This window comes from Callorhinchus milii, unplaced genomic scaffold, assembly GCF_018977255.1.
Source record: "Callorhinchus milii isolate IMCB2004 unplaced genomic scaffold, IMCB_Cmil_1.0 Scaffold2, whole genome shotgun sequence".
NCBI lineage: Eukaryota > Metazoa > Chordata > Chondrichthyes > Chimaeriformes > Callorhinchidae > Callorhinchus > Callorhinchus milii.
In genome coordinates this window covers 115,740,338-115,766,309 of record NW_024704743.1, presented here as the reverse complement: position 1 = coordinate 115,766,309, position 25,972 = coordinate 115,740,338, and the positions used below count along the sequence as shown (strand labels likewise).

At 43.9% G+C, this 25,972-nt stretch overlaps 1 protein-coding gene across 2 annotated transcripts in view; it reads right to left on the bottom strand.

The window, feature by feature from the left end:
• The window catches only part of LOC103181059 (rho GTPase-activating protein 28), a 65,431-nt gene extending 43,446 nt beyond the window's left edge, over positions 1-21,985 (bottom strand). Inside the window, exon 1 of one of the 2 annotated variants that reach the window (XM_007897261.2) lies at positions 21,722-21,985. In XM_007897261.2, coding sequence (XP_007895452.1) covers positions 21,722-21,846 — 125 coding nt within the window. In that variant the 5' untranslated portion in view covers positions 21,847-21,985. Of the gene's footprint in view, positions 1-5,537; positions 5,648-21,721 lie in introns of those variants that run through there. The other variant, XM_007897264.1, reaches the window with a different exon arrangement.
• Between the last annotated feature and the right edge of the window lie 3,987 nt (positions 21,986-25,972).

The window sequence follows — 25,972 nt, the reverse complement described above, 5'->3', positions numbered from 1 at the left end:
GGAGGACGTCCCAAAGCGCTTCACAGAACACACTGTAAAGTGAATTGACTATATATTTGTGGGCGAACGCGGCAGCCAATTGCGCACAGCAATGTCCCACAAACAGTCGTAGATTGAAAATGACCAATTTATTATTGTTTTTTGGTTTTGGAGGGATTATTATAAGGCGTGTGGAGTAAGGAAACTTGCCCAAGGTTTCGCACTGCCTGGAATTGAACTCAGGTCTCTCGCTTGCAAAGCGAGTGCTCTAACCACTGAGCTACAGGACTCCTGAAAAGAAATCTTTGGGTAAGACATTGAACAGAGAACCCATCTGCCTGTTCAGGTGGATATTGTGATACTATTCAAAAAGACAAAGGAGTTTCTCCCAGTATCCTGGCCAACAATCCCGCAGATAAAATTGGTTATTCACTTCATGACTGTTTGTGGGACATTGCTGTGCACAAATTGGCGATTACAAAATACACAATCACTGCACTTGATAGAAATTACCTACCTATGAAATGCTTTGAGTTGCTTTATCTTTCTAGGTTCTGTATCAAGGCTTATTATAACTTAACTAGCCCAAAAGTGTTGTAACTTAACTAGTCCAATGGTGCACGTGGTGTGTGTTCTACCCTCTCAGGTTAGATAGACAATCTCACAGTAACAATAGCAGAATTTGTCTACACTTCCATTAGCATTTATGTAATTCACAGAGATGCAGCAGGAAGTGGTAAAAACCATATACACATGTAAATTCACAACAGGCCTGAGAGGGAAGTTAGGTAAACGGAATAGGAGGTGACTCTTTGTAGTTTGCGCATAGCAATATTCCACATACATACCCATGATTGAACAACCAATTTTATCATGGGAATTGTTGTCAAGGATACTATAATATTAAAATTTTTACTTTGAATCTTGTGCCATCATTCAGCCATGATTATTGGGCACTCCGATAAATTGTAAAAGATATTCTATGGATCATTTCAGAGATTATCAGGAAGTTCTCCTGGTGAATAGGAAGGTACAGGGTGTCCACAAAGGCCTCCATCCTTGGCCCCGTCCTCTTCCTTATCTACATGCTCCCACTCAGCCATGTCATCTGCAGACATGGGGTCAACTTCCACATAGTTACGATGAACCTTTATAAAACACTGGTTAGGCCTCAGCTAGAGTACTTTGTTCAGTTCTGGGCCCCACACTTTAAGAAGGATGTCAAGGCATTGGAGAGGAAGCAAGGCGAAGGCACTGGGGGATGGAGTTCCAGAGCCTCGGGGCTGAGAGGCTGAAGGCCCGGCCACCGATGGTAGGGCAGTTGGGGCGGGGGATGTGGAGCAGACCAGATCCAGAGGAACGGAGGGTACGGGCAGGTAAGTAGGGGGATAGTAGGTCAGAGAGGTAGGAGGGAGCAAAGCCATGAATGGCCTTGTAGGTGAGGATGAGGATCTTGAATTCGATCCTCTGGGGGATGGGGAGCCAGTGGAGGCGAGCGAGGGTGGGAGTGATGTGGTCACGAAGCCTGGTGCGGGACAGTACACGAGCTGCAGAGTTCTGCAGCTCATCCCCTCCGCTCTACCATTGGTGACTGTGCCTTCAGCCACAATGCCCCTAAACTCTGGAACTGTCTCCCTCAATCGCTCCACCTTGCCCCCTCCCTCTCCACATTCAAAACCCGCCTAGGCCTTCCTTTTTCAGCGTGCTTACGGTCACCTCCCCACTCCCTCTCAACAACAACAACAACTTGCATTTACATAGCGCTCTTCACAAGGGGTAACATCCCATAGCGCTTCTCCCCCTGACTCGTGGTCAGACTCCACCACTGTCAAGCGATCCGGGTCTCTAGCCCACGTGAAGGGTGCTATATAAATGCAAGTTGTTGTTGTTGGCACAATGTTATCTAAAGAGCCACAGGGGTAGATGAGTTTGACAAATTTCCTCATTAGAATAGTTTGTCAAACGTATTTTATTTCAAGGCCTCTTTCATTATTTTCTGCCAATAATAGGCCATTTCGTATTTATTATTATCAATAATAAACTTTACATTTGAAATATCGCCTTTCACATCAGGAGGACATCCTGAAGTGCTTCGCAGGATATTCAGTAAACCGGAATGACCGTGCATTTTGCGAGCAAATGTGGCAGCCAATCTGCACACTGCAAACAGCCATGAAATGAATGACCAATTTTATTGGGGGAAACTCCCTTCTCTTTCAAATCATGCCATGGGATCTTTAACATTCGTGTGAACAGGCAGACTATGCAAGATACTAAAATAGGCAAATTCTTGCTTTGAATCTGTCCTTACTTTATTTTCTATCCTTTTACCAATTTACGAAGGACAGCACCTCCAAAAATGTTGGGCCCTCTCAGCAATGAATTGCAGGGTCAGTTTAGGAACTATATGAGTTCCAAGTCCCGACATGAGGCTTGAACCCACAGCCTTTTGCTTCAGAGGTAAGAGTGCTACCAACTGAACCAGGCTAACAAACTATTTGCATAGATTCTAATATAAAAATGTTATAATTAAAATATAAAGTAATTCATTCATGGCAACCCCATCCCTGGACTTACCAAATACACAACAATGCAGAGTATCACCAAACAGATACTGAATCAATGCCAAACATGAGATTATTACATTGACAGGAAAAATACAGGCCAGGAACTGGCAATACTTAGTTCAATTCTCCTGCCCCTCAAAAAATGGGGAAAACTCTGCTTCGACTAATAAAACCAAAAGTGACTTTACAACAAATATCAATGGACAGAGCGAGCACCTCCTAAGAGATAAAGCAGTTTCACCAACCAAGCTACTCAATAATAAAAAAAACATTGATAAGAAGACATCATCAACAACAACAACAAAATTGGATTTATCGAGCGCCTTTCACATCGGGAGGACGTCCCAAGGCGCTGGACAGTTGGGTCGGAACCCGAGCAGGGGGGAAATGGTCCGCGTGAGGGGAAGGAAGGGAGGGAATGAGGAGGGGGTAGAGAGTCGAAAGGGGAGCTGAAGGTTGAAGAAAAAGGTCTTGAGACCGGCCTTGAAGGAGGAAAGGGAGGAAGCAAGGCGAAGGCACTGTGGGATGGAGTTCCAGAGCCTAGGGGCTGGGAGGCTGAAAGCCCGTGCCACCGATGGTAGGGCGGTTGGGGCAGGCGATGTGGAGCAGACGGAGCCAGAGGAATGGAGGATACGAGCAGGTAAGTAGGGGGATAGTAGGTCGGAGAGGTAGGAGGGAGCGAGGCTGTGAATGGCCTTGTAGGTGAGAATGAGGATCTTGAATTCGATCCTCTGGGGGATGGGGAGCCAGTGGAGGCGAGCGAGGGTGGGAGTGATGTGGTCACGAAGCCTGGTGCGGGACAGTACACGAGCTGCAGAGTTCTGAATGATCTGCAGCTTGTGGAGGGAGGTGATAGGAAGGCCGAAGAGGAGAGAGTTCCTGTAGTCCAGCCTTGAGGTGATAAAGGTGTGGACCAGAGTTTCAGCAGCGTGAGGGGTGAGGTAGTGCTGTAGTCTGGCGATGTTCCGGAGGTGGTGGAAGGCGGTGCCAGTTGTGGTGCGGATTGAAGACGTGACAAGGTGCTATTTCAAATGAGAGGATTATTATTTTTATTGACACTGACTGGTCTTTTTGAATTTGAAATTTATAAGGGGATTTTTTTGGAATGCTAGTGATTAGAACAGTGTCGAATTTTAAAGGCAAAATGTAAGATCGCACAGAAATTTGGAAAATTCAATAGCAATGATCTTAAGGCTACAATCATGAGCAATTTCTGTCCTTTCATATTATAACAGGAATACAGTAGGATTGTTATTCTGGAAGGAAGAGGGTAAATGATCTGAAGGACCTTCTTCATCCAAACCTCTCTTGTGATCTCTTATGATGAAAAGCTTCAGGGTTTGTTATAAATGAGTCCTTAGTGTAGCATTTAGCTGCTTCTGTACACTAGAGACAAATACTTGGACACAACCAGAGCAAATGAGGACCTGGTTTCCTGTGACAGGAATGTATACATCCCAAAGATACTGCCTCAGCCATAGCCCCAGTACATAATTACATCGGTCTAATAATAATATTATTAATAATAATTCTTGCATTTGGTATAGCACCTTATGGTGTCTTCAAGACATCTCAAAGCACTTCACGGAATATACTGCAAGGTGAATTGATTGTATATTTTGCGAGCGAAATGCGGAAACCAATTGCGCACATCAGTGTCCCACAAATAGTCGTGGATAATAATAATTATTATTTATTTATTGGGTTTATTACCCCCAGAAAAGCAATCTGCCAATCAACTAACAACCAGGTTCCTACTTATTGCTAGGTAAACAGAGGCATGTGGAGTAAGGAAAAGACGCCTTATGAGGTACGTGGGACTCTTTGTATTTTTAATCTGGAATCCCATATGTGCCACATCAACCCCGGAGATGTGAGATCACCTCAGAGCTGAGCATCTTGCACATTGGTCTGATGGACAGGTTTATGTTGCAAGGCTCATCTCATGGCGGAGAGCCATTTTAGAGTGATGGGGTGAGAACATGACCAGGGAGGGAGATGGGTGGGATTATTGGAGGGAGGTGACTGAATGCGCATTCAAAGAGATAGGTTTCTAGACAGAATTTGAAAGTAGAGAGAGGAGGGTGAAAGGTGAAGGGATTTCAAGTGGCTGATAGGCACCAAACTACCCGCTGTGCAAAAGCTGCTGGTTTCTGTTTGACTGAAGTGAGTTCTTCTAACATTCAGTCATTGTGTTGGCTGCTGGCTCTGTAACAGAGTCGTTTTAGGAGTATACAGAAATTAAAGGGATCACATCCAATTCTTCAAATCTATCTGTAATAGCCCCACATGCACATTCCCACAAATCCCCACATGCACACTCACCCATGTCATCCCACAAACACGTATTAATTTGCACACAGAGACACCCCATCCCACACATACGTGCACGCATGCTTGAACTCACATGCTCGTTTGCAGGCAAACATCCATGCTTGCTTACACACACACACACACACACACACACACACACACACACACACAAGCACATGCGTGCGCTCACACACATCACCTGGATACGCGCACACATAAATACCAACCCCACATACCAACACCACACATACAGCAAAACCACACATCAGCCCACAGATATAGAAACACACATATTTTTTGTCCAGGTCAGGTTTGGATACCCTTAGCACCGCATTGGAGTGTCAGCCTAGACTTATGAGTTCCCTTAATAAAAGCTTAAAAGAAGAAAGACCTTGCATATTTATAGCCCCTTAACAAATCAGAACGTCTCATAGCTCTTCACAATAGTTCGTTAAGTGTTCTGACTGTTTTTGTACCAATGAAACTCATTAAAACCTGCCTGTATTTCTGCATTGTGTTGGCGTCATCCCAGAATTACCCATAACAGATAGTGGAAAAACACAGCCTGTTCGAAAGATTTTGACTGAGATCTGGTTGTTTAGACTGGAAAATTGCATTTAAGGCACATTTTGCTGAAAACCTTGCAGTAGGTCCAAGATTAAGGTCGGGTTTACTGACCTTCACACACGTCATCCAGTTAATGTCCTGCCCCCAAATTGGAACTTTGTCAGCTTGGCTTATTTGGTAACACTCATGCTTCCAAGTTGAAAGGCTGTATGTTCAAACCCCACGTCAGGACTTTTTGAGCGCGTAGTCTAGAAATACACTCTAATGCAGAGCTAGCGGAGTGCTACGTTGTCATAGGTGTCGTCTTTCGTATGAGACGTCAAACTGAGGTCAGGTTTGCCTGTTCAGGTGGAAGTTAAAGATCCTATGACACTATTCAAAAAGAAAAAGTAGTTTGTTCCCGTGTCCTGGCTAGCAATCCCCCAGATTAAAAAAAATGTCCATTAGCTTCTAGACTGTTTATTCGGCAGTGTTTTCTACCAATACACAGTCACTACACTTTACAGAAAAAAAACTCTGAAGCACTTTTAGACATTGGATGTGATAAGGAGTATCAAATGAAAGAATTTGTATCGTTTGTTATAACTTGCTTCTCTGAATCATGGTGACAGCAAAATGTTTGTGTGCCAAACGTTCCCTTTCCCTCAACTCTCTAATATAAAGTCTGAGTGCATCCAACACTTGAATTCTGCTCCCCTCCTAACAAGGCAGTTCTTAAACCACACAATCCAAGACATGACACAAGTTAAAGTAGTCGCTTGTCTTATCAGTGCTACTTCTTTTGCCTCAAGCCTGCACACCTCTAGCCTACAACCTCTTACTTTCTCTCTTTCTCCCCCACCCCGTCATTTCAATCCACTTTTGTCTTTGTTACGAACATGATTATCTCCCTCTTTACTTTCTTCTCATGTTCCTAAGCATTATTGCACATAGCCATATTACATGCTCTTAATCCTCTCTGCAATGAATCCAACAATCATTATGTGGCTAGCCCATGTTCTGAATTAGACCCAGTGTAACATGATTCAGAAATAGTGTACAAATATCTGTTACTAGTTGTCCTTCCGGTGAGATGTTAAACTATCCATCTGTTTAGATGGACGTTAAAGATATGACACTGCTCAAAAAAAAGAGTTTCTCCCAGCGTCCTGACCAATAAATCCCCCAAATAAATTTGGTCACTCACTCCATGGCTGTTTGTGTGATATTATGGTGCACAAACTGGCTACCTCATTTTGCCCCATAAAATCGTCAATCCACTTTACAGTATATCCCGTGAGGAGCTTTGAGACGTCTCAATGACGTCATAAGGCACTATATCAAATGCAAGGATTATTATTATTCACAGCTATTTGTGAGATCTTGCTGTGCACAAATTGGCAAACACATTCACCTACAAATGACTCACAAAACTTGAAAGTAAAATCCAGTGGAGCGCTCTGAAACATCTCAACAATATGATAAGACGCTACACCAAATGTAATAATAATTATTATGATTTCCTAAACCACCTACATGTGAAATAAAAGGCTGCAGAGCAAAATGCCATTTCCCCAAAAAGGCCTTTCTTTGTACTGTATCAGCTTTCAGAAATCGAATGGCCATTAATTTCTATGGTTCTATGATTCTAATCCAATCCTAGAGACTCAAATTAGCCCCTTCTGCAAATATCGCAAACTAGAACCCCGGGTTTCTTGATATGAATCTTTCATCCTGCAGTCCCTTTCTCTCCTGCAATCTACTGGCTTTAAAAATCCAGGCTTGCAGTCCTATTATCTATTACTTCTTAATTTATCTCACCCGCATTCCTTCACTTTGCAACTTTTCTGGTGCCCTGCACTGTGACCTTGACCCTTTCACCTCAGTTTCTCAACAAAGAAAAGCATAACGCTGACAGCACTGGCTCCTCGCAGATTCTACAAATAAGTAGAAATGCAAGAGACATTCGGAGAAAGGTTCTCTCAAGCCCCACCACCTCCACCCCGCACACGTCCACCCTCAGCAAATTATTGTGTTTCATTTCTGCAGTTACGAAGAATACATGCTTTGTGCTTACCTCATAGATAAGCAACCATTGGGGAAAAGAACTAAGATGCAGCTTCTGAAAGGGTAATTCCACGAAGATGTGGCTTAAAACTGATAGAAGGGGTACCAAATTTCTACCAGGGCGCTGACTGCATCAGCCGGACAGAACACTGAGAGATTCTAATCCTTGCACGCTTTGATATCTGTGGTGTCATGAGGTCTCCCAATGGGATGAGACTATATCGCTTCCAGGCAATGTCTGACCCCACAAAACAAAGAGATATTGAGTGTCCTGTCTTGGAAGCCTAAGCACATGTCACAATTGCTATTTAAAGAACTGTTATTTCGAAGTTCAGCAAATTCTTTAACTCCCTTATACTTGTGTTAACTACTTATGGTGGAGTCCTTTATACTGGTGCAGTCTTGTAGCTCAGTGGTTAAAGCACTCGCCTCGCAAGTGAGAAATCTGGGTTAGATTACCGGCAGAGCGAAATCTTGCGTAAGTTTCTTTACTCCACACGCCTGATAATAATCCCTCAAGAAAAAAAATAATAAATTGGTCATTTCAATCCACGACTGTTTGTGGGACACTGCTGTGCGCAATTGGCTGCTGCACTTGGCCGACAAATATACAGCCGATTCACTTTTCAGTATATTCCGTGAAGCGCTTTGAAACTTCTCAAAGACGTAAAAAGCACTATCTCAAATGCAAGGATTTTATATTTATTTATAGCCACTTATCTTTTTTGTTTCTGCTACAAAGTAAATCACTGGATTAAACGTCCGAAAACCAGTTGGCTGGTTAAACCCTGAGCAGCCTTTCCTCAGTAAAAAGCCAAAGATTAACATTGTTTCTTGCTCTATTGTAAATATGTGCTTTTTCAGGGTTTTGCCTCCCCCTCCTGATGGCCTAGTTGGCAAAGCCACCACTCAGATGAGAATGAACCCATATGGATGGTTCAGGTTCTAATCCTGGACTGTGCTGAAATAGCTGAATCCCAGCCAAAGCAGCAATCAAGACTTAAGCAGAACTCAGGTTGAACTAGTTTCCTTGTGTGTGTGTGTGAGGGCGGGGGTTGTAAGGTAGGCAGGATCTCTGAGCTGAGCTGGCACCAAGATGACGTGCTTTGTAAGAGAATGTTGACCAACCCTCTGTGACGGTCTCAGTAGTCCAGTTCCTGAGCCAGGCAGCACAGCAGTACTACAAGGCACTGCTGGTGGCAGATCAGCCAACCTGCCTCATTGGCAGGACATGGAAGGGCAGACTGGGGTTAGGGATTCTTCCAACTCAATTCCTGTTAAGACAAAGCCAAAGCTCTTGGGGAGGGTGGTCCAAGATGGACAAGCAGCAGGAAGCTTGCCAGACAATGCTCTCAATGGCAAGCTATGCTGATTTAGCTGGAGAATCTCCAGCAGTTACCCCAACACACACCCTGGGACTCCCCCAATCCTTGACTCTTGCTTTCACGTAAAAATCCCTTCATGCCCTAGCACCTCTCTATTTCTTCTCTTAACCCACTTTTCTGTCATCCCCTCTGCTCAACTAACTGAAAAAAGCTGGGGGTCCAAGCCCCATCAGGGCTCAGATGGAGAAAAATACCAGTGCAGGCTTGATGGGCTAAATGATCTGTTTGTATGCTATAATATTCTATAGGGATGAAATACAATATTGAATGTCAGAATTATCACCAGCAATAATTACTATTAAAAATATTAACACTTCCTTAACACAACTGCTGATCTGTTGTGCAGAACTCAAGTGCCAACTCTGGGTCAAGAGAAAGAATCAGCATTAGCAGTGCAGCAGGAAATATGCACACAGAAGGGCCTGCAATGAGCCATGAAGCAAATGACCAATTTATTTGGTCTATAGATAAACAGATCTATAAAGACCAGCTAACCACTAATGTCGACCCCAAAAATACATTCATGAACCAGTGTTAGACTTGTGTCTGGAGATCACCTGCCCAGAAGGAACAGCTGAAGACTGCTCAGCAAGTGAGAGGACCCGAGTTTGGTTCCCAGGTGGGATGAAACCTTGGGCAAATTTTCTTACTCCACATGCAGTAAGTAGGAACCCGGCTGTTTGTCAATCGGTGGATTGCTTTTCCGGGTGTAATAATCGTTCCAAAAAAATAACAAAAACAACAACAAAAATGTGGTCACTGAGTTCACAACAGTTTGTGGGTCACTGCTGTGCTGCTTTTCACCCAGAAATACAGTCAATTCAATTTACAAAAAAAATTCTGTGAAGCGCTTTGAGATGTGTTAAGGCACTATATTAAATGTGAGGATTATAATATTATTATATATAATAAAGCTGAACAGCGAACTAGTGGCAGGATTCTGTACCTTCTCTATGGACTTGACATCTTTTCTATAGTCTGGTAGCCCAGACTAGACATAATACTCCATCTGTGGCTTAATGGCAAATTGAAAAACAAATCATCTTGTTTGAGGTAACGTTACAGAGACGGTTCACCACCAGAACATAAATCCTGTTGTCAGCGGGATATCCTCCGTATGGTCGGCCAACTCACGAGACCTTGACTTCAGCTGCAACTTGAGATCACTAATTGACCTCAACCAGTGCAGCAAGTATTGTGCTAAAATAGGCTTTGAAGCCCCTGAATTTGGGGGAGGCTGAATGAAAATTAGCCAAGGTTTGTGCTCCTTATTGCTAGATCACCCCCATTCAATCCCCACCCTCCCCAATGGATGATGTATATTGATTTCAGGTTGAGGATGTGATTTTGCTCAGCGTGTGCTGACTCTTCCCACCTCCTCTCCCCCCGGTGCATTTGAAACTTTTACTGGAGGACACCCAAAAAAAACGTAGACCACTAGAAGGAAAGAGGTGATCAAATGCCTTCGGAGGAGGTGGGGGACAACTCAACTGGAGGAGGAAAATTAGTGAGAAAAAAATGAATTGATTCATATATCCTGTGCCTCTGTCTTTAAGGATCAGAATGTCCTGTTTGCTGAGAATAAGCAGGATTTTCTGGTTTGTAAACCAGAAACAAATCTTGGTGAGATAAGGTCTTTCAAGCTTTCCCTTCTGACCCAGAGCAAAGTGCACAGAATTCTTCCCATTTTCAACACTGCATCTGGAATGGCATTATTTAGTTGGTTTAACATGGAAATTTTGACATTCCTGCAAGCACTGTTGGAGGGAGCAAAGGCGCACTGCAATGTCAGAGGAGGCATTACAGAGAGGTCCTGTTGGTCTCATTGCTGTTGAAGATCATAAAAGAAGAATCCTTGCATTTGATAGAGCATTATCTCTGTTGAAACGTCTCAAAGTGCTTCACAGGATTTACTGCACATAGTGACTGTGCATTTGTGGGCAAATGTGGCTGCCAATTTTGAAAACCCGTTAACTTTAATATAGTGTCCATAATGTCGCAAAATGCTTAAGGGTAATTGTTATAGTGTAGTAACTGTGTACATGTTGCCAAATGTGTGACTAATGTAACCACAGCAAAGTCCCACAAACAGTCATGAAGTGAACGACCAATATATCTGGGAAGATTTTGACTTCTAAAAGGAGCTGTGTCATTTTATTAAAATGAATAAAAGCAAAAATCCTAACAGTAGGTTCTATCATGAGCCATGTGTAAACAATGTGCATATGTAAACCATCCTGGAGGCATATTAGCTGATCTCAGTTAAGATTAAATAATATATAACTGGAAGAGCCAGTTAAGATTAAATAATATATAACTGGAAGGTGGGAGAACTGCAGCTTCTTTTTATATTTTATGTATTTATTTCCATTGGGGATAAACAGTGTAGTATTTGGACAGGCACGTGAAAATAAAAAATCCCACTGAGTAAGTGCTGTTATATGGAAATCAAAATAGAACAACTTACGCAAACGCTGCTCTGTATTTGTACCATTGTACTTCTGTACCTATACCCTCTCCCCTCCCTCCCTTGTACTTCTCCACAAACACATCCAACAGGAAATGGTTTACAAAACAAAACCTGCACAATAAACACTGAAGGTTCCTATAGGATAAAGGTATATTCTTTGTTTTATGTTAAAACTATCCATTTTGTAAGCGCTTTCTGTGATCATCAATAAACTACGGATATTTGTTTGAACCTTAAGAAAGGGCAGGTTACCTGGGGGAAGGGGAGGGAAGAGAATGGGCAGGTGTACTGCCTGAGGCTAAAGTCCCAAACTGTGGTCGGAAAGAGATAGGGAAGGTCCAATTCCTACAGCCCGGGTATCAAAGCATTGCCAGGACTGCAGAGGAAGGGGGGTGCCGGGAGGAACGGAAGACTGCAATCCTTCCTTCCAGCGGGAGTCCCAGGATTAAGAAGGAGCTCTATGTGTTTCATCCACATCTTGGAAACATTTTCTTTATCAACTAATAATTAAACTATTTGCTCTTTTTTCTCATTCTTACCTCCTCCCACCACCACCAAACGAAAGTACATATACTTGATAAAATGGTAGGGACACTAGATTTGACCACTTAAGTTTCTATTGTTTGTTTTGATGTTTGCAACAACAACAAATTGCATTTATATAGCACCCTTCATGCGGGGTAGCATCCCGGAGCGCTTAGCTTTTGCAGTGACACATAACGCACAAGTTTCGTTGTTTGTATTCTGGAGCTTTAGAGATTATCTCTGATATAGATTTAGCTATGCAGCTTCAGTTTCCTAAAGGCCAGAGTTACACAACAATAATAATCCTTGCAATTGAAATAGCACCTTATCACATCTTTGAGACAGGATTTATTTTAAAGTATAGTGACGTATGCGAACATGGCAGCCAAAGCAAAATTTGTGCATAGCAAGGTCCCACAAACAGCCGTTCCCATCTCTTTCCGAATAGTGCCACGGAAACTTTAACGTCCACCTGAACAAGGACCTCGGTTTCATATCTCATCTGAAGAACGTCACGTTTAACAACGCAGCACATCTCAGCACTGTGTTGGGATGTCAACCTAAACTGTGTGAGTTCAAAGTCCCAACATGGGGCTTAAACCCACAACTTTCTGACTTAGAGACGAGAGTGCTACGAACTGCTAACACCTATTGAGTTAAGCCACCATCTCAAGCAATTTTATCTGATACAACATCGGGGGGGGGCATGTCACATCCAGCCCCAGACATCTACAGGTGGAATTTTCTCTGATGTGATCATTTTCAACCCGGTTGTTTTCCTTCACCTTTCACTTCATTCATTAATCAAAGGGCCAAATTATAGTTCCCAATATATAATGGCACACCCAATATTCCATTTAGATTTGGAAATGAATATCCACAGCGAAACATCCAAATATACAGCCAATAACTGGAATCAGCACTGGTAAAAGCATACAATTCCTACACTGACCTCTCGTTCACACAAAAATATCATAAAAATTAATATCGATGTAAAAGTGCATCCTTATCAATATTTTGCCAGTTTCACGCCCTACATCAATAGTCACTGCTACAAACTATCTATTCCCTCCGGTGCTAACCTTATTTAACCCTAGAGATCACTGCTCAATTATCACATTGCTTTTTCTGTGGATAATTCCTTTAATCAAAGCTAAAAGGTCTGGCCAGTTTCATAATGGACAGAGTGGCTGGCTAAACAGCAACCCAATTTGATCAAAGGAGCTGAGCCAGATGTTCTCAATCAGCTGCGCCTGCTGAACTACCAGGGGAGTCGGCACGGATGGAGGAAACAGAGAAACTAAACTCTGACTTCAGCCAAAACAACAAACACGCGCAGTCACACAGCAGATGCTCAAGGTTCCTGCCTTAACTGCACAGGAAAAGCATGCAGTAGGTATCTGAAGTGTATACGCAAGTGTGTGTGTATTCCAACGATTAGGGTTCACTGTAATGAGGATCTAGTCTGGCTGTACAGTATTAGGAATTGAGCTAAACGTCCAGGTTGACAAGCCTAATACTGCAGGGTGGGTGCAGGGTTTAGGGGCGGGGGGGGCAGAGCTAAATTGTCAGAGGAAACATAAGATGAGGTCTCTTTTACTTTATCCTCAGATGGATGTTAAACATCCTGTACACTGTTCAAAAAGAGAATTTCTCCCAGTGTCCTGGTCAGCAATTCTCCAGATAACTTAATCTATCACTCTATAGCTGTTGGTGGGACTTTGCTATATGCAAAATAGATGCCACATTTGCCTACAAAAAAAATTGCTACACTGGACAGTAATTTCCAAGAGATCAATGTGATAAAGCATTATAAAACATAACTACTGTGCTTTATTTTCAGACTGGAAGGTGGCTGTATCCATGAACCAGTGAGAAGCTTGCCAGACAATGCTTTCAATGGCAAGCTATGTAGTTGTAGCTGGTATAAAACTGGTTAAACAGCAGTACCACAACACACACTCTGGGATCCCCAAGCCATGGCTCTTGCCAACCTATGCCTATTACTCTGCAGAATTAGGTAAGCAGGGTACATTGCTTAGGGGAGATAGTGTGCATTCCATTCCAGACACGGACATTTGCAAATGGAGGTGGCTTGCAGAGAACGCGCAGTCTGGTTTGGATATTCTTAAGCATGGTGATGAGTTTCCTTCGTGTGCCAGACACCCGGTTGACCAAATGGGAAAGGAACCATGAATCTATGGTAGGCTCTGTGCCAGTGGGATTTGGTCTTCAAAGTTTTTCCAATTGAGATCTACACCTCTTCCCAAACTTCCATTCCTTTGGATCTCTGTTCATTCTTCCTCTCTGCTGCACTTTATCACCCTTTATTCTTTTTATATCATTTTCTGTCTTAATTACTTAATTACCCCACACACACACTACACGCACACCACCCATGAATGTCCTACAACACAATCCTTCTCCTGGCATGACAGCACAAATTCCTCCTCATGCAATAACCCCTTCCCCAACACCAACCTCCTACCCATCACAAACTCCAACCCCTGTATCAGCCTCAACCTTCCCCATTTTCCAATAGCCCTCCTCTGCACGAAAACCCTTCTCCAGCACCAGCCTCCCCCTGCCTGACACAAATCCCACTTCTGCATCAAAATGCTTCACTATTAAAAGCCCTCTGATCCCTTCCCCAGCATCAGTTTCTTAAACACTTCCCCTCGGCTTCTTCCCCCGCCCCCCGCCATTCTCCTGACACTGCAACAAAAAGCAGAAAGGGAACAGATTCCCAACAGCCACAGTAGGAGGTCAGGACTGCAGTCGCCTTTGTTTTTTTTCCGCTCTATCTTATTCTCAGATCTACTTTATCCGAAGTGGCTTCCCTGAATTTACTTTTTTTTAAATTTAGAAAAAACTTTGCTGGAATACTCATTAAAATAACGAGCTACCGTACAAAAGCAATCACACTGGAATGTGAACATTGGTTTCACAGAGATTAGCTGAGCCAATATTGTGACAGGCTCAAGAGAGAGAAGATCTGTCCCTTCACTATTTAAACAATGGAGGACCATTCATTTACTTGCTTGTAAGCAAGAAAATAAATCACACAATTTAATGTGATTGCCGAGCATTAGGTTAGATTTGACCATTGTAATAACAATAATCCTTGTATTTGATATACCGCCTTTAATGTCAGGAGAATATACTGTGAGGTGTAGTTATTGTGTATCTTGCAGGTGAACATGGCATCCAATTTGCTCACAGCAATGTCCCATAAACAGTCAAGAAGTAAATGAACAATTTTATTTGGGGGATTATTTGCCAGAACATTGGAAGAAATTAGAGATTTGATTTAACATCTCACCTGAAAGATGGCACCTCTGACATTGCAGTAGACACCAGGCACTATATTGCAATGTTAACCTAAGCTGTATGAGTTAAAGTCAAAACATGGAGGCATGAACTCACAAGTTTCTGACTCAGATGCGAGAGTGCTACCAACTGAGCCAGGCTGACACCTAACATTAAAATTTTCAGCACAGAAGGTACCCATTTGACCCATCATAGTTGTTCCATTACTGCTTGTTTTTTTTCTTTGATAACCCGGGTGTCTGACACCTGCAGCAACCCATCACCATGCTTAAGAGTATCGAAAGCAAACTGCTAGATTTGTGCATCCCATCTACATACGGAAATCCAATGAGATGTTTATTGGAACGGATTGCACTCTCTCCCTGGAGGGATGCATCCTGTTTACCGAATTCCGGAAAGTATTAGGCACAGGTTGGCCAAAAGCCAAGGCTTGGGGATCGCAGACTGTGCGTTGGGGAACTGCTGGAGCTAAAACTGCACAGCTTACCATTGAGAGCACTGCCTGGCAAGCTTTCCTTCTCACTGCTTGTCCAGATAGGACCACCCTTTAGGGCTTTGGCTTGCAGGGTTAATTGGAGTTGAGTGGGAGGATTCCCTGCCTCCAATGACTGGTCTGCCCTTTCAAGTCCTGCCAATGAGCCAGACTGGTTGTGCTGTCATTAGCAGTGCCCTGCAGTATTGGGCACCACTGGATCAGGAATTGGACTAGCAAGACCACCAAAGAGAATTGGCTCAATTTCAATATTCAGTTACCAAGAACAACAACAACAAAAAGATTTCATTTATAGAGCGCCTTTCACGTCGGGAGGACTTCCCAAGGCGCTGGACAGTTGGGTCGGGACCCGAGCAGTGGGGAAATGGTCAGGGTGAGGGGAGGGAAGGGAGGGAGCGAGGAGGGGGTAGAGAGTCGAGAGGGGAGCTGAAGGCACAGTTGAAGAGAAAGGTCTTGAGACCGGCCTTGAAGGAGGAAAGGGAGGAAGCAAGGCGAAGGCACTGGGGGATGGAATTCCAGAGCCTAGGGGCTGAGAGGCAGAAGGCCCGGCCACCGATGGTAGGGCGGTTAGGGCGAGGGATGTGGAGCAGACCGGAGCCAGAGGAACGGAGGGTACGGGCAGGTAGGTAGGGGGATAGTAGGTCGGAGAGGTAGGAGGGAGAATGGCCTTGTAGGTGAGGATGAGGATCTTGAATTCGATCCTCTGGGGGATGGGGAGCCAGTGGAGGCGAGCGAGGGTGGGAATGATGTGGTTGCGAAGCATGTCACCTTGGAGCCAGTTCAACTCCAAGAAGACCCCGCTTACCTCCCTCGAAGGAGCATAGTTCATTTAACATCTGACAAGAATGGGTTTGAACCCTCACTTGGTGGATGATAGGTACCAGGAACTCCTTGCAAGCTTTCTAGTGAGTGGATGGCAATGCTCTCACCCATTTTATGTCCTAAATCACACTTTTTTAAATTAATCCCACTGTTTGTGACATTTTGTGCAGCGGTTGGGGGTTGCGGGTTTCCTGCTGCATACATGGCTGGGTCACTCTACGTGTTTAAAATGTGACAAGAGCTTTGCGTGTTTTGAGATGTGCTGCAGGATGGTAAGTCTACTCTCAGTTTAGGACTCAGGGAAAAGGCACAGAGCTGAAATAAGCAAGGAGAACAACCATTAGGATGAGGCACCTCGGGCTCTCTCCGCCCAGAACAGAGTCACAAAAGTGCATGTTTTAATGGAGTCCTTCTCTCTCCTTGCTTCTCATTATTTACTCTAAGCACTACATTCTATCGCCTGATTGACTTTTCCCCCTCACCCCACCTTCTCCCCGCCCAGCCGGCAGCTTGGGGGGTGGAAATAACACCTCCACAATAGGCATGTGCAAGGCCTTAGTTAAGACATAATTGGGAGTGTCCAGTTTCAGGCATCTCATTATAGGAAGGATTTAAAAGCAATGAAATTTGCAGCGTAAGTTCACCTGGAGGCTACCAGGGATGAGGGTTTTCAGTTATGGTGAGAGGTTGGGATCTTTCCGCTGGAGCTCAGAAGGTTAAGGGGTCTGATAGAGGTCTTCAGGATTGTGTAAGGTTAGGATGTGGTAAAGAGTAACCGATTATTTCCATCAGTGAGTAATGAGATGGTGGAAATGATCATGGGAGGAATTAAAGGGGAGATCAGAAAGTATTTCTTTACACAGGAGGTGGCTGGAATGTGGAATCCATCAATTCTTTTAAAAAGGAATTACACAGCTACTGGAAGAGTTGTACTGTTTAAAAGATACGGAGAGTGAGCAGGAAATTGAAGATTAACAACAACAACAAAATTACACTTGTGTAGTGCCTTTCATGTCAGGAGGACGTTCCAAAGCGCTGGACAGACAGAGTTACGGATGCGAGCTGAGGGTCGGGGTTGGGGCGAGTGGAGGGCAGGGGGGGAAGCAGGGTGATTGAAAGCACGGTCAAAGAGGAGGGTCTTGAGGTGGGTCTTGAAGGTGGCGAGGGAGGGGGCGAGACAGAGGGACTGCAGGATGGAGATCTAGAGGGTGGGTGCAGAGTGGTGGAAGGTCCCCCCACCGATAGTGGGGCGAGCAAGGTGGGGGACATGAAGCAGGCCGGAGCCCGCTGAGCAAAGGGAACGAACAGGGTGGTAGGGGGTTAGAAGGTTGCAGAGGTAGGAGCGAATAAGATTGTGGAGGGCTTTGAACGTGAGGACCAGGATCTTGAACTGTATCCTCTGTGTGATGGAAAGCCAGGATGGGGGTGATAGGGTCACGGAACCTAGTGCGGGAGAGGACACGGGCTGCAGAGTTCTGGATAATCTGCAGCCTGTGGAGGGAGGAGTTGGGGAGGCCGACAAGCAGTGAATTTGTTAGTTGAGCCTTGATGTAATGAAGACGTGTATGAGGGTTTAGGCGGCCTGCAGTTTGAGACAGTGTCAGAGCCGGGCGACGTTGCGGAGGTGGGGGATGGCAGAGCGGGTCATGGTGCAGATATGGGATAGAAGATTAAAAACACTAGTGCAGGTTTGCTGGGCTAAATGACATGTTTCTCCACTCAAACAAGGCCACGTGGAACTTGTGCTTTAACAAAACCACATATGAATTAAAGCTGGCAGAGGTCAAAGGCCAGTCTAAATTAAAAGGCAGCACATAGGTCAGAATTTGCCGTTCCTCAATGACTGAATTTGAGTTGCTATCAACGCACTAGGTGTGTTGTTTGTGTGTGTATTATGATGTGTGTGTGTGTGTGTTTTAGGGGGTGGGTGTTCGGGGAATGAAACTACACAGAGAACTATAAGTGCTTTGAATGGAGCATGCCCGTATCTCCTTCACAAGATAATGATAATAATAAAAATCCTTGCATTTGAAATAGTGCCTTATCAAGGAGTCTCAAAGCACTTAAAATCATAGAATCCTACAGCACAGAAGGAGGGCATTCAGCCCATCGTACTTGTGCCGACTCTTTGAAAGAGCTTCCAATTAGTCCCACTCTCCCAGTCTTTCTCCATAGTCTTGCAGTTTTTTTTTCATTTTCAAGTATATATCCAATTCAATTCACTTTTGAAATCAGATTTTATAACGTGCAACACTGCTGTTTTATATCCTTAAAATTTGATTTTATAATAATAATAATAATAATCCTTGCATTTGATATAGCGCTTTTCACGTCAGGAGGACGTCCCAAAGCGCTTCACAGAACACACTGTAAAGTGAATTGACTGTATATTTGTGGGCGAACGCGGCAGCCAATTGCGCACAGCAATGTCCCACAAACAGTCGTAGATTGAAAATGACCAATTTATTATTGTTTTTGGCTTTGGAGGGATTATTATTAGGCGTGTGGAGTAAGGAAACTTGCCCAAGGTTTCGCCCTGCCTGGAAAGTTTATTTTAAGTTCAGTGTATTGTAAATTTCATGACAAATTAAGATACCAAAGGGATTTTTATAGTGACAGTGTTCCCATTTAAATTGTGTTTTTCATTCTGGACCCCAAAGGGTTAATCACTTGAGGTTTATTTACAGTGATCGAATGGGAAGAAAGCAGAACCTTTAATGCGCCAAAACCCCAAAAGGGAACAAAGGGAAGATTTTTTTTAAATTGGATCAGCTGAGTGTCTGACACAATCGGATTATGAGCATCCAAAACCAGACTGAGAGTTCCACTTATGCATACTACCTCCTACATGTGGAAAATTCCATTTAACTAAGATTGGAATGCACACTCTCTCTCCGGAGGGATGTACTCTGCTAGCCTAACTTCGGAAGGAATTAAGCTTGGGAACCCCAGTCCCTTTTGGTTATTGCTGGAGTTTAACCAGTTAAAACTGCATAGCTTGTCACTGAGAGCATTGTCCTGCAAGATACCAGCAGCGTGTCTGGTTAGGACTACCCTACCATTTTTTGGCTTACAAGATTGGAAGTGGGAAGAATCCCTTTCCTTTTGGCTCATCTGCCTCTCCGAGTTCTGCCAATGAGCCAAGCTAGCTGGTCTGTCCGCAACAGCGTTGATACTCCATTGCCGGGCACAACACCTTGGAAACATCTTAGACCCATAGAGCAGAAAGAAACAGAGTAATTTCCAGAAGTTGAACAAAGTTCAAGAAATTCTAACGTGAGTAAATCACAGAAATTCTGCGCTGTCAGGAAGGTAAAGGGGGAAAACTAGGGGGAGAGAGAGAGAGAGGGTACAGAGAAAGAAAGGGGAGAAATGATTGGTTTGAAGTAAGGGTGAAATAGCAAAGTAGAAGTTTAAAGCTTATATAGTGCAGATAGAAAGAAGAGATGGGAGGAGAGGAAAGGTGGAGGAAGGTGGGAGAGAGAAAGAAGCTGGAAAAAAGAGAAGGGAGATGGTAGGAAAAATATGAAAGAAGGTGGAAGAGTAAAAATAGGGGATCAACTGGGGCAAAAGAGAGAGAGCAGGGAAATTTGTTCCAATATTGACCTTTCGAACACTTTATCAAAAACTTTTCAAAGCCAAAATGTTGTGAGCAATTAAACTGTCAGCACCCATACAGCCTTTACAGCAATAGAAGAGGCCATTGAGCCCATCTTTGTGTGCTGGCTCTCATAATAATAATAATCCTTGCACTTGCATCTTATCACGTCTCCGAGACGTCTCAAAGCGCTTCACAGAATATACTGTAAAGTGAATTGACTGTCATTTTGTGAGCAAACCGCGGCAGCCAATTGCACACAGAAGTGTCCCACACACAGTCATAGATTGAGTGACCAAATTATTTTTATTTATTTTGTTATATAATCTCCCCTCTCTCTGTCAATTAACACCACTTGACCTATACACCGCTGTATATTTTGTGGGAGAAATGTGGCAGCCAATTGTGCACAGGAGTGTCCCATAAACAGTAGTGGATTGTGTGACCAACTTTTTTAGGGCATTTATTATCCCTGGAAAAGCGATCCGCCAATTGACTAACAATCGGGTTCATACTTACTGCAAGGTAAACAGAAGCATGTGAAGTAAGGAAACTTGCCCAATGTTTCGCGCTACCAGTGCTCTAACCACTGAGCTACAGGACTCCCTGTTCTCTAATCCCAATCCCCTGCTCTTTCCCCATAACTGTGGAATCCTGTCACTGTGGAGTCCTGTAGCTCAGTGGTTAGAGCACTCGCTTTGCAAGTGAGAGACCTGAGTTCAATTCCAGGCAGAGGGCGAAACCTTGGGCAAGTTTCCTTACTTCACACAGAGCCTAATAATAATTCCTCCAAAACCAAAAACAATAATAAATTGGTCATTTTCAATCTACGACTGTTTGTGGGACATTGCTGTGCGCGTTCGCCCACAAATATACAGTCAATTCACTTTACAGTGTGTTCTGTGAAGCGCTTTGGGACGTCCTCCCGACGTGAAAAGCGCTATATCAAATGCAAGGGTTATTATTATTTAATTATACTTTGCTTCATGTGTTTATCCGATTCCCTTTTGAATGCTGTTATAGATTCAGTTTCATCAGTAACTTGTGATAAGGAGTTCATGTTCTAATAACTTTCTGGGTCCAAACAAAATTTTTGCAAAAACTCCCTCCCCCCCACCCCCACCGATGACAGTACTTAACTCATGTCCTCACCCCCTATTAGTAGGAATAGTCTTTGCTCTATTCAACTCTATGATCACTTCTTAAACTGAAGCAACGATACCAGGAGTGAAATGAGAATATCAAGCTTGAAGTTAAACCAAGGCTTAACTTCTCCCGTTGGTACTTTATACAGAGTGTATAAAAGTGTATAAAAGAGTGTACAAAAAGCTACCCTATGGATCTAAAAACAAATCCGCATTTCTTTTTAAGGCGCATTAGACCTGGTGACAGTTTTTCTTTCCCACTGCAACAAGTTCTGCTTCTCAGTTCCACAGAATGTTACACGAACCCTGAAATTGCGAAGTAATCCAATGCAAACCTCAACTCTTTTGGCTCAGCACCAAAAGATAAGCGATGGCCACGGTCGGGAATGCAGTGGTGCAACACAACTGACATACACTGACTGTCCCGCAGTCAGTGAACCCGTCTCACGTTACGCGCAGCAGAGCGCACACTGGGTTTTACCTGCGTCCAGAGGAAAGATGCGCTGGAAGTTCTGCCACACAACTTTGATCCATTATAGGCAGTCTTGAGGGAGTGTAAGAATGATAAGCTGTCAGGACCACACTGCCCGATTCCTTTATGTCCATTATATCAGAGGTGCATTCTCCCTTCTCTCCTGGTGACGGGCACTGCTGCAGTGGTCACTCACTCACTGCATCTGGATCTGGATCTGGATCTGGTCAGTGGCTGCAAACACAGCCCTGGGGGGTGGGTTGGGATGGGTTGGGATGGGGGTGTGTGTGTGTGTGTGTAGCGGTGCCTTCTCGTTCTCTCTTCTGTCTTTTTTTACACCTCAGATCGCAGTCCAGAGCACATTCAGCTGAGGAATGAGAAGTCACAGCCTTCTTAAGCAGCAGCTCCAGATTAGCATACACAACAACAACGCCCTCCCTCCCTCTCCCTCCCTCCCTCCCTCTCTCTCCCTCCCTCTCTCCCTCCCTCCCTCTCTCCCTCTCTCTCCCTCTCTCCCTCCCTCCCTCTCTCCCTCTCCCTCCCTCTCTCCCTCTCCCTCCCTCCCTCCCTCCCTCCTCTCTCTCCCTCCCTCCCTCCCTCCCTCTCCCCTCCCTCTCTCCCTCCCTCACTTCCCCACAAATAACAAGTGATGCCAACCAGCGTTTAAAGAGTCTGACAAGAGAACTGCAGACCGAAGCGAGGAGAGTCCAGGCTGTGCCACTGCTGAGTTCAGGGAGAAAATAAATGTTTCACGTCCGATCTGTCCTTTTTACACCAACAGAGTTTCCTGAACCTCTCTCCCCCCCCAAACTGGACCTCCACAGTTGAGTGGTGCAGCACAACTGCCTTTGGTCCTAATGTGTGGGGTGGTGGTGGGTGTGTGTGTGTGTGTGTGGAGTGGTGTGTGTGTGTGTGGAGTGGTGTGTGTGTATATGTGGTGGTGTGTGTGTGTGTGTGGAGTGGTGTGTGTGTGTGGAGTGTGTGTGTGTGTGTGTGTGTGTGGAGTGGTGTGTGTGTGTGTGTGTGTGGAGTGGTGGTGTGTGTGTGTGTGGAGTGGTGTGTGTGTGTATGGGGAGGGGATGGGGATACTGTTGTCCATCTACATGCTGTTTGTTGGGAAGTTGTCATTATATTATATTATTATTATTATTATTATTATAAGTGTTCGTGTTGTAAACCGAACCGTTGCTGGCCGGCCAAGAAAAATAAACACACTTATCACAGTGTCTCCATGAAAAATTCAGGAAGTCGATTGCATTAGTCGCTTGCACCAACTGGGTAAACCTGTTCTCCCAGAGGGAGGTCAGGGAACTTAAAATATCTCCCCCCCCCCACCCCCCCAACCTCCACCACCAACCCCATCCTCAAAACTAGATAAAACTGAAATCGACATTCACATCGCTGGACCTTTCCTGATTAAATCCAATGGTTAACTGTAATGTCGATCATCTTCGACACCATTAGGTGTAGATAGATATTCCACCTGAGTTTAGAATTACTCTTATTTTCTTAGCATCTCAGAGCATCCAGAATTAATGAAATTCCTAAATACAGTCTTAATTTTGAGGCCGATTTAATATATATATATATATATGTGTGTGTATTAAGAGCTACAGGAAATTGTTTGCAAACCAAAGACTGAATTCAACAATTTTTTCCAAATTCTGCATGTTCTAAAATACTAAGAAAGTAGAGTAAATCTAAACCCAGGTGGATTTTGTTCCTTTAAGTCCATTTATTTGGTGTTATAACTAGGTGACTGACCGACAGAATATCCACTCTTGACCTGTGCCTGTACTGTGCAGCCAGGCAATCCAGGGGTGAAATCCAGTCCTTGAAAGAGCAATGTGTTTACCATGTTATCTAGTCTGTCTCCTGCAGCCTCACTCAGAGCACCAATAGTAAGCAGTGAAAGTTCCAGTTGGAGTTTGGGAGGGATTGAAACGCTGTATTCAAATTAACTCTCAGTTCTATTCAGCATATTTTTATTTAACCGCTGCCCCCTATTTCATTCACTTCCTCCTATGTGTGTTTCTATGTTAATGTGCCCTGTCCATCAGTCCTTCTGATTAATCAGGCATTCATGTAATGTCGTGAGTGGGACCTTGCTGTGCACAAATTGACTGCTGTATTTGCCTATAAAAGCAGTCACTAAATGTGATAGCAAACTTTGGAAGGTTTCAGTGATGTACAGTAACCTCCTGGTAAGTCGTCACTCCAAGGGAAAAGGGCTGAGTGATGAGTTATCTGGAGTGGCGAGTTAGGCATATGTGTAAATACATAAATAACTGTGGCCAGGATATTGACAGCATGATGACTTGCATCACAATGGCAAGTTAAGCCAGGCTCATGTTATCAGGAGTTTATTGTATTAAGGGATATGGGGAAAGAGCTGGAAAGTGGAGGTTAATAATAAGCCCTTTTTAAGGTAGCCCAAACTACACCCTTAACAAACAGAGGTAGCAGTTTAGCCTGCTTTAGAATGAGCAGACATGATGGGTTAAATGGTATGTTGCAGAAACCTTTTGTTTTTCTGTTTGTCCCGCAACCTTCATGTTAAGGATGAACGCACTTAAAGCATTTAACAGATGCTTTTAATCTTAAAGCATTTAACAGTTATAATAGAGACCGAGTTAAGTCTGTTGACCAAAAGTGCTGTTGGAATATTTAGACGGCAGGAAGGAAGAGAGGAAGCAAAGTAAATATAACAAACAGAACAGTATGCATTCTTTAAGGTAAACAATTATGTGCAACTCAGCCTGTAAATGTAATGATGCCACACAGATTAAGAACAATAACTTGCACTTATACAGGCCTTTCCATGTATAACAAGTTCTTGAAGTGTTTACCCTTCAAACCCACCAACAGTAGCATCCCCTCCTCAAAAAAANGACTACCCTCGATGCTTCCAAACTCTCCAATTACCGATCCAACTGTAACCTGTCTTTCCTATCCAAAGTCCTGGAATGCATTCTTACCACTTAATTTCACTCTCATCTTTCTGTGTTTCCCTGCTGTAGTATCCCTTCAGTCTGGCATCTGCCCTGCTAACAGCACTGATACAGTCTCGTCAAAGACACCACTGACAATCTCTCACTGGGATCAAAGTTCCCTATGAGCTCCTTGTCTTCCTCTGCTGCATTTGACACTGTTGACATCACCCATTTTCCTAGATTTCACCAGACTACTCTGGCTCCCTGGTTCCCAACAGGTTAATTCTGGAACTCTCTTACTCTACCCTTCCGCCTCATCACCCTCCTATCAGGGATTGAAATGAAGGTATTTTATGAAAGTGTTTTCTTGATATCATTGTAGTAAAGGGGAATTGTACAGCCCTGATTGTTGTAGCAAAACTTCAGCAAGTTTGTGGTCAATAGTACACACTTACACAGTCTCTGGCTTAATAGAATCCTCACACTAATCATACTTTGCGCCAAGAAAATTATGAATTGGAATTCAGAGAGAGAGAGACCAAAGGTTTTACTGCAGAACGAAGATACCCAGACAAATAGGATAGGGCCCTCTCTGTGGGGCTTTCCGAAGGAGGGTTTTTCCTCCTGTTCTAGGCTTGTACTTTATTTCCCCAAAACATTCCCTGAGGTGAGGTCAATTCCCCTTTAAGAGATTTCAACAAAGGCCATGTGTTTCAGTAGTTTCCTATTCCTTGTTCCCCATTCTGACACTGGTATTAAATTGCTATGGTTGCAATGCTGTTTGCCAAGGTTCCTCTCTGACCCATCTGATCAGGAGGGCTTGGTGAAGCTCAGCTTTGCGTGCGTGGTCGCTGGCACGAGGGTTAAGACTCTGAGCCACTTTGCAAAAGCAGCCGTCATCGGTTTGCCTGTGGTTCTTGCCTCGCTGCCACCCTGCAGCACCGTGGTGCTGGCAGCAGTTCACAGGCACTCCGAGCAACTGTTACGATTTAAAGGGACGTGCGTGGTCTTCGTGGAAAGTAATCTCAGTTTAAAAAAAAACCTTTGTTATCGTTCAGGGAGGGAGGGAGGAGAGGCGAAAGAAATGCACAATGATCACAATATGACAATAATGGAATTCTCTTCTCTGCTGTTGGTGAGATCTTGCTGGCACAAAGTGGCTGCCTTGTTTGACTACAAAAAGAACAGTCACTGTACTTGACAACCTGTCAATTTTGATGCAATAAAATTTTGAGATTACAAGTTCTTTTTTNCTGCCTTTTTAAGCAGGGATCCCTGCTAATAACCTTACTGAATATTCTCTCCTCGCTTGCCTAGGGCCCTCCTG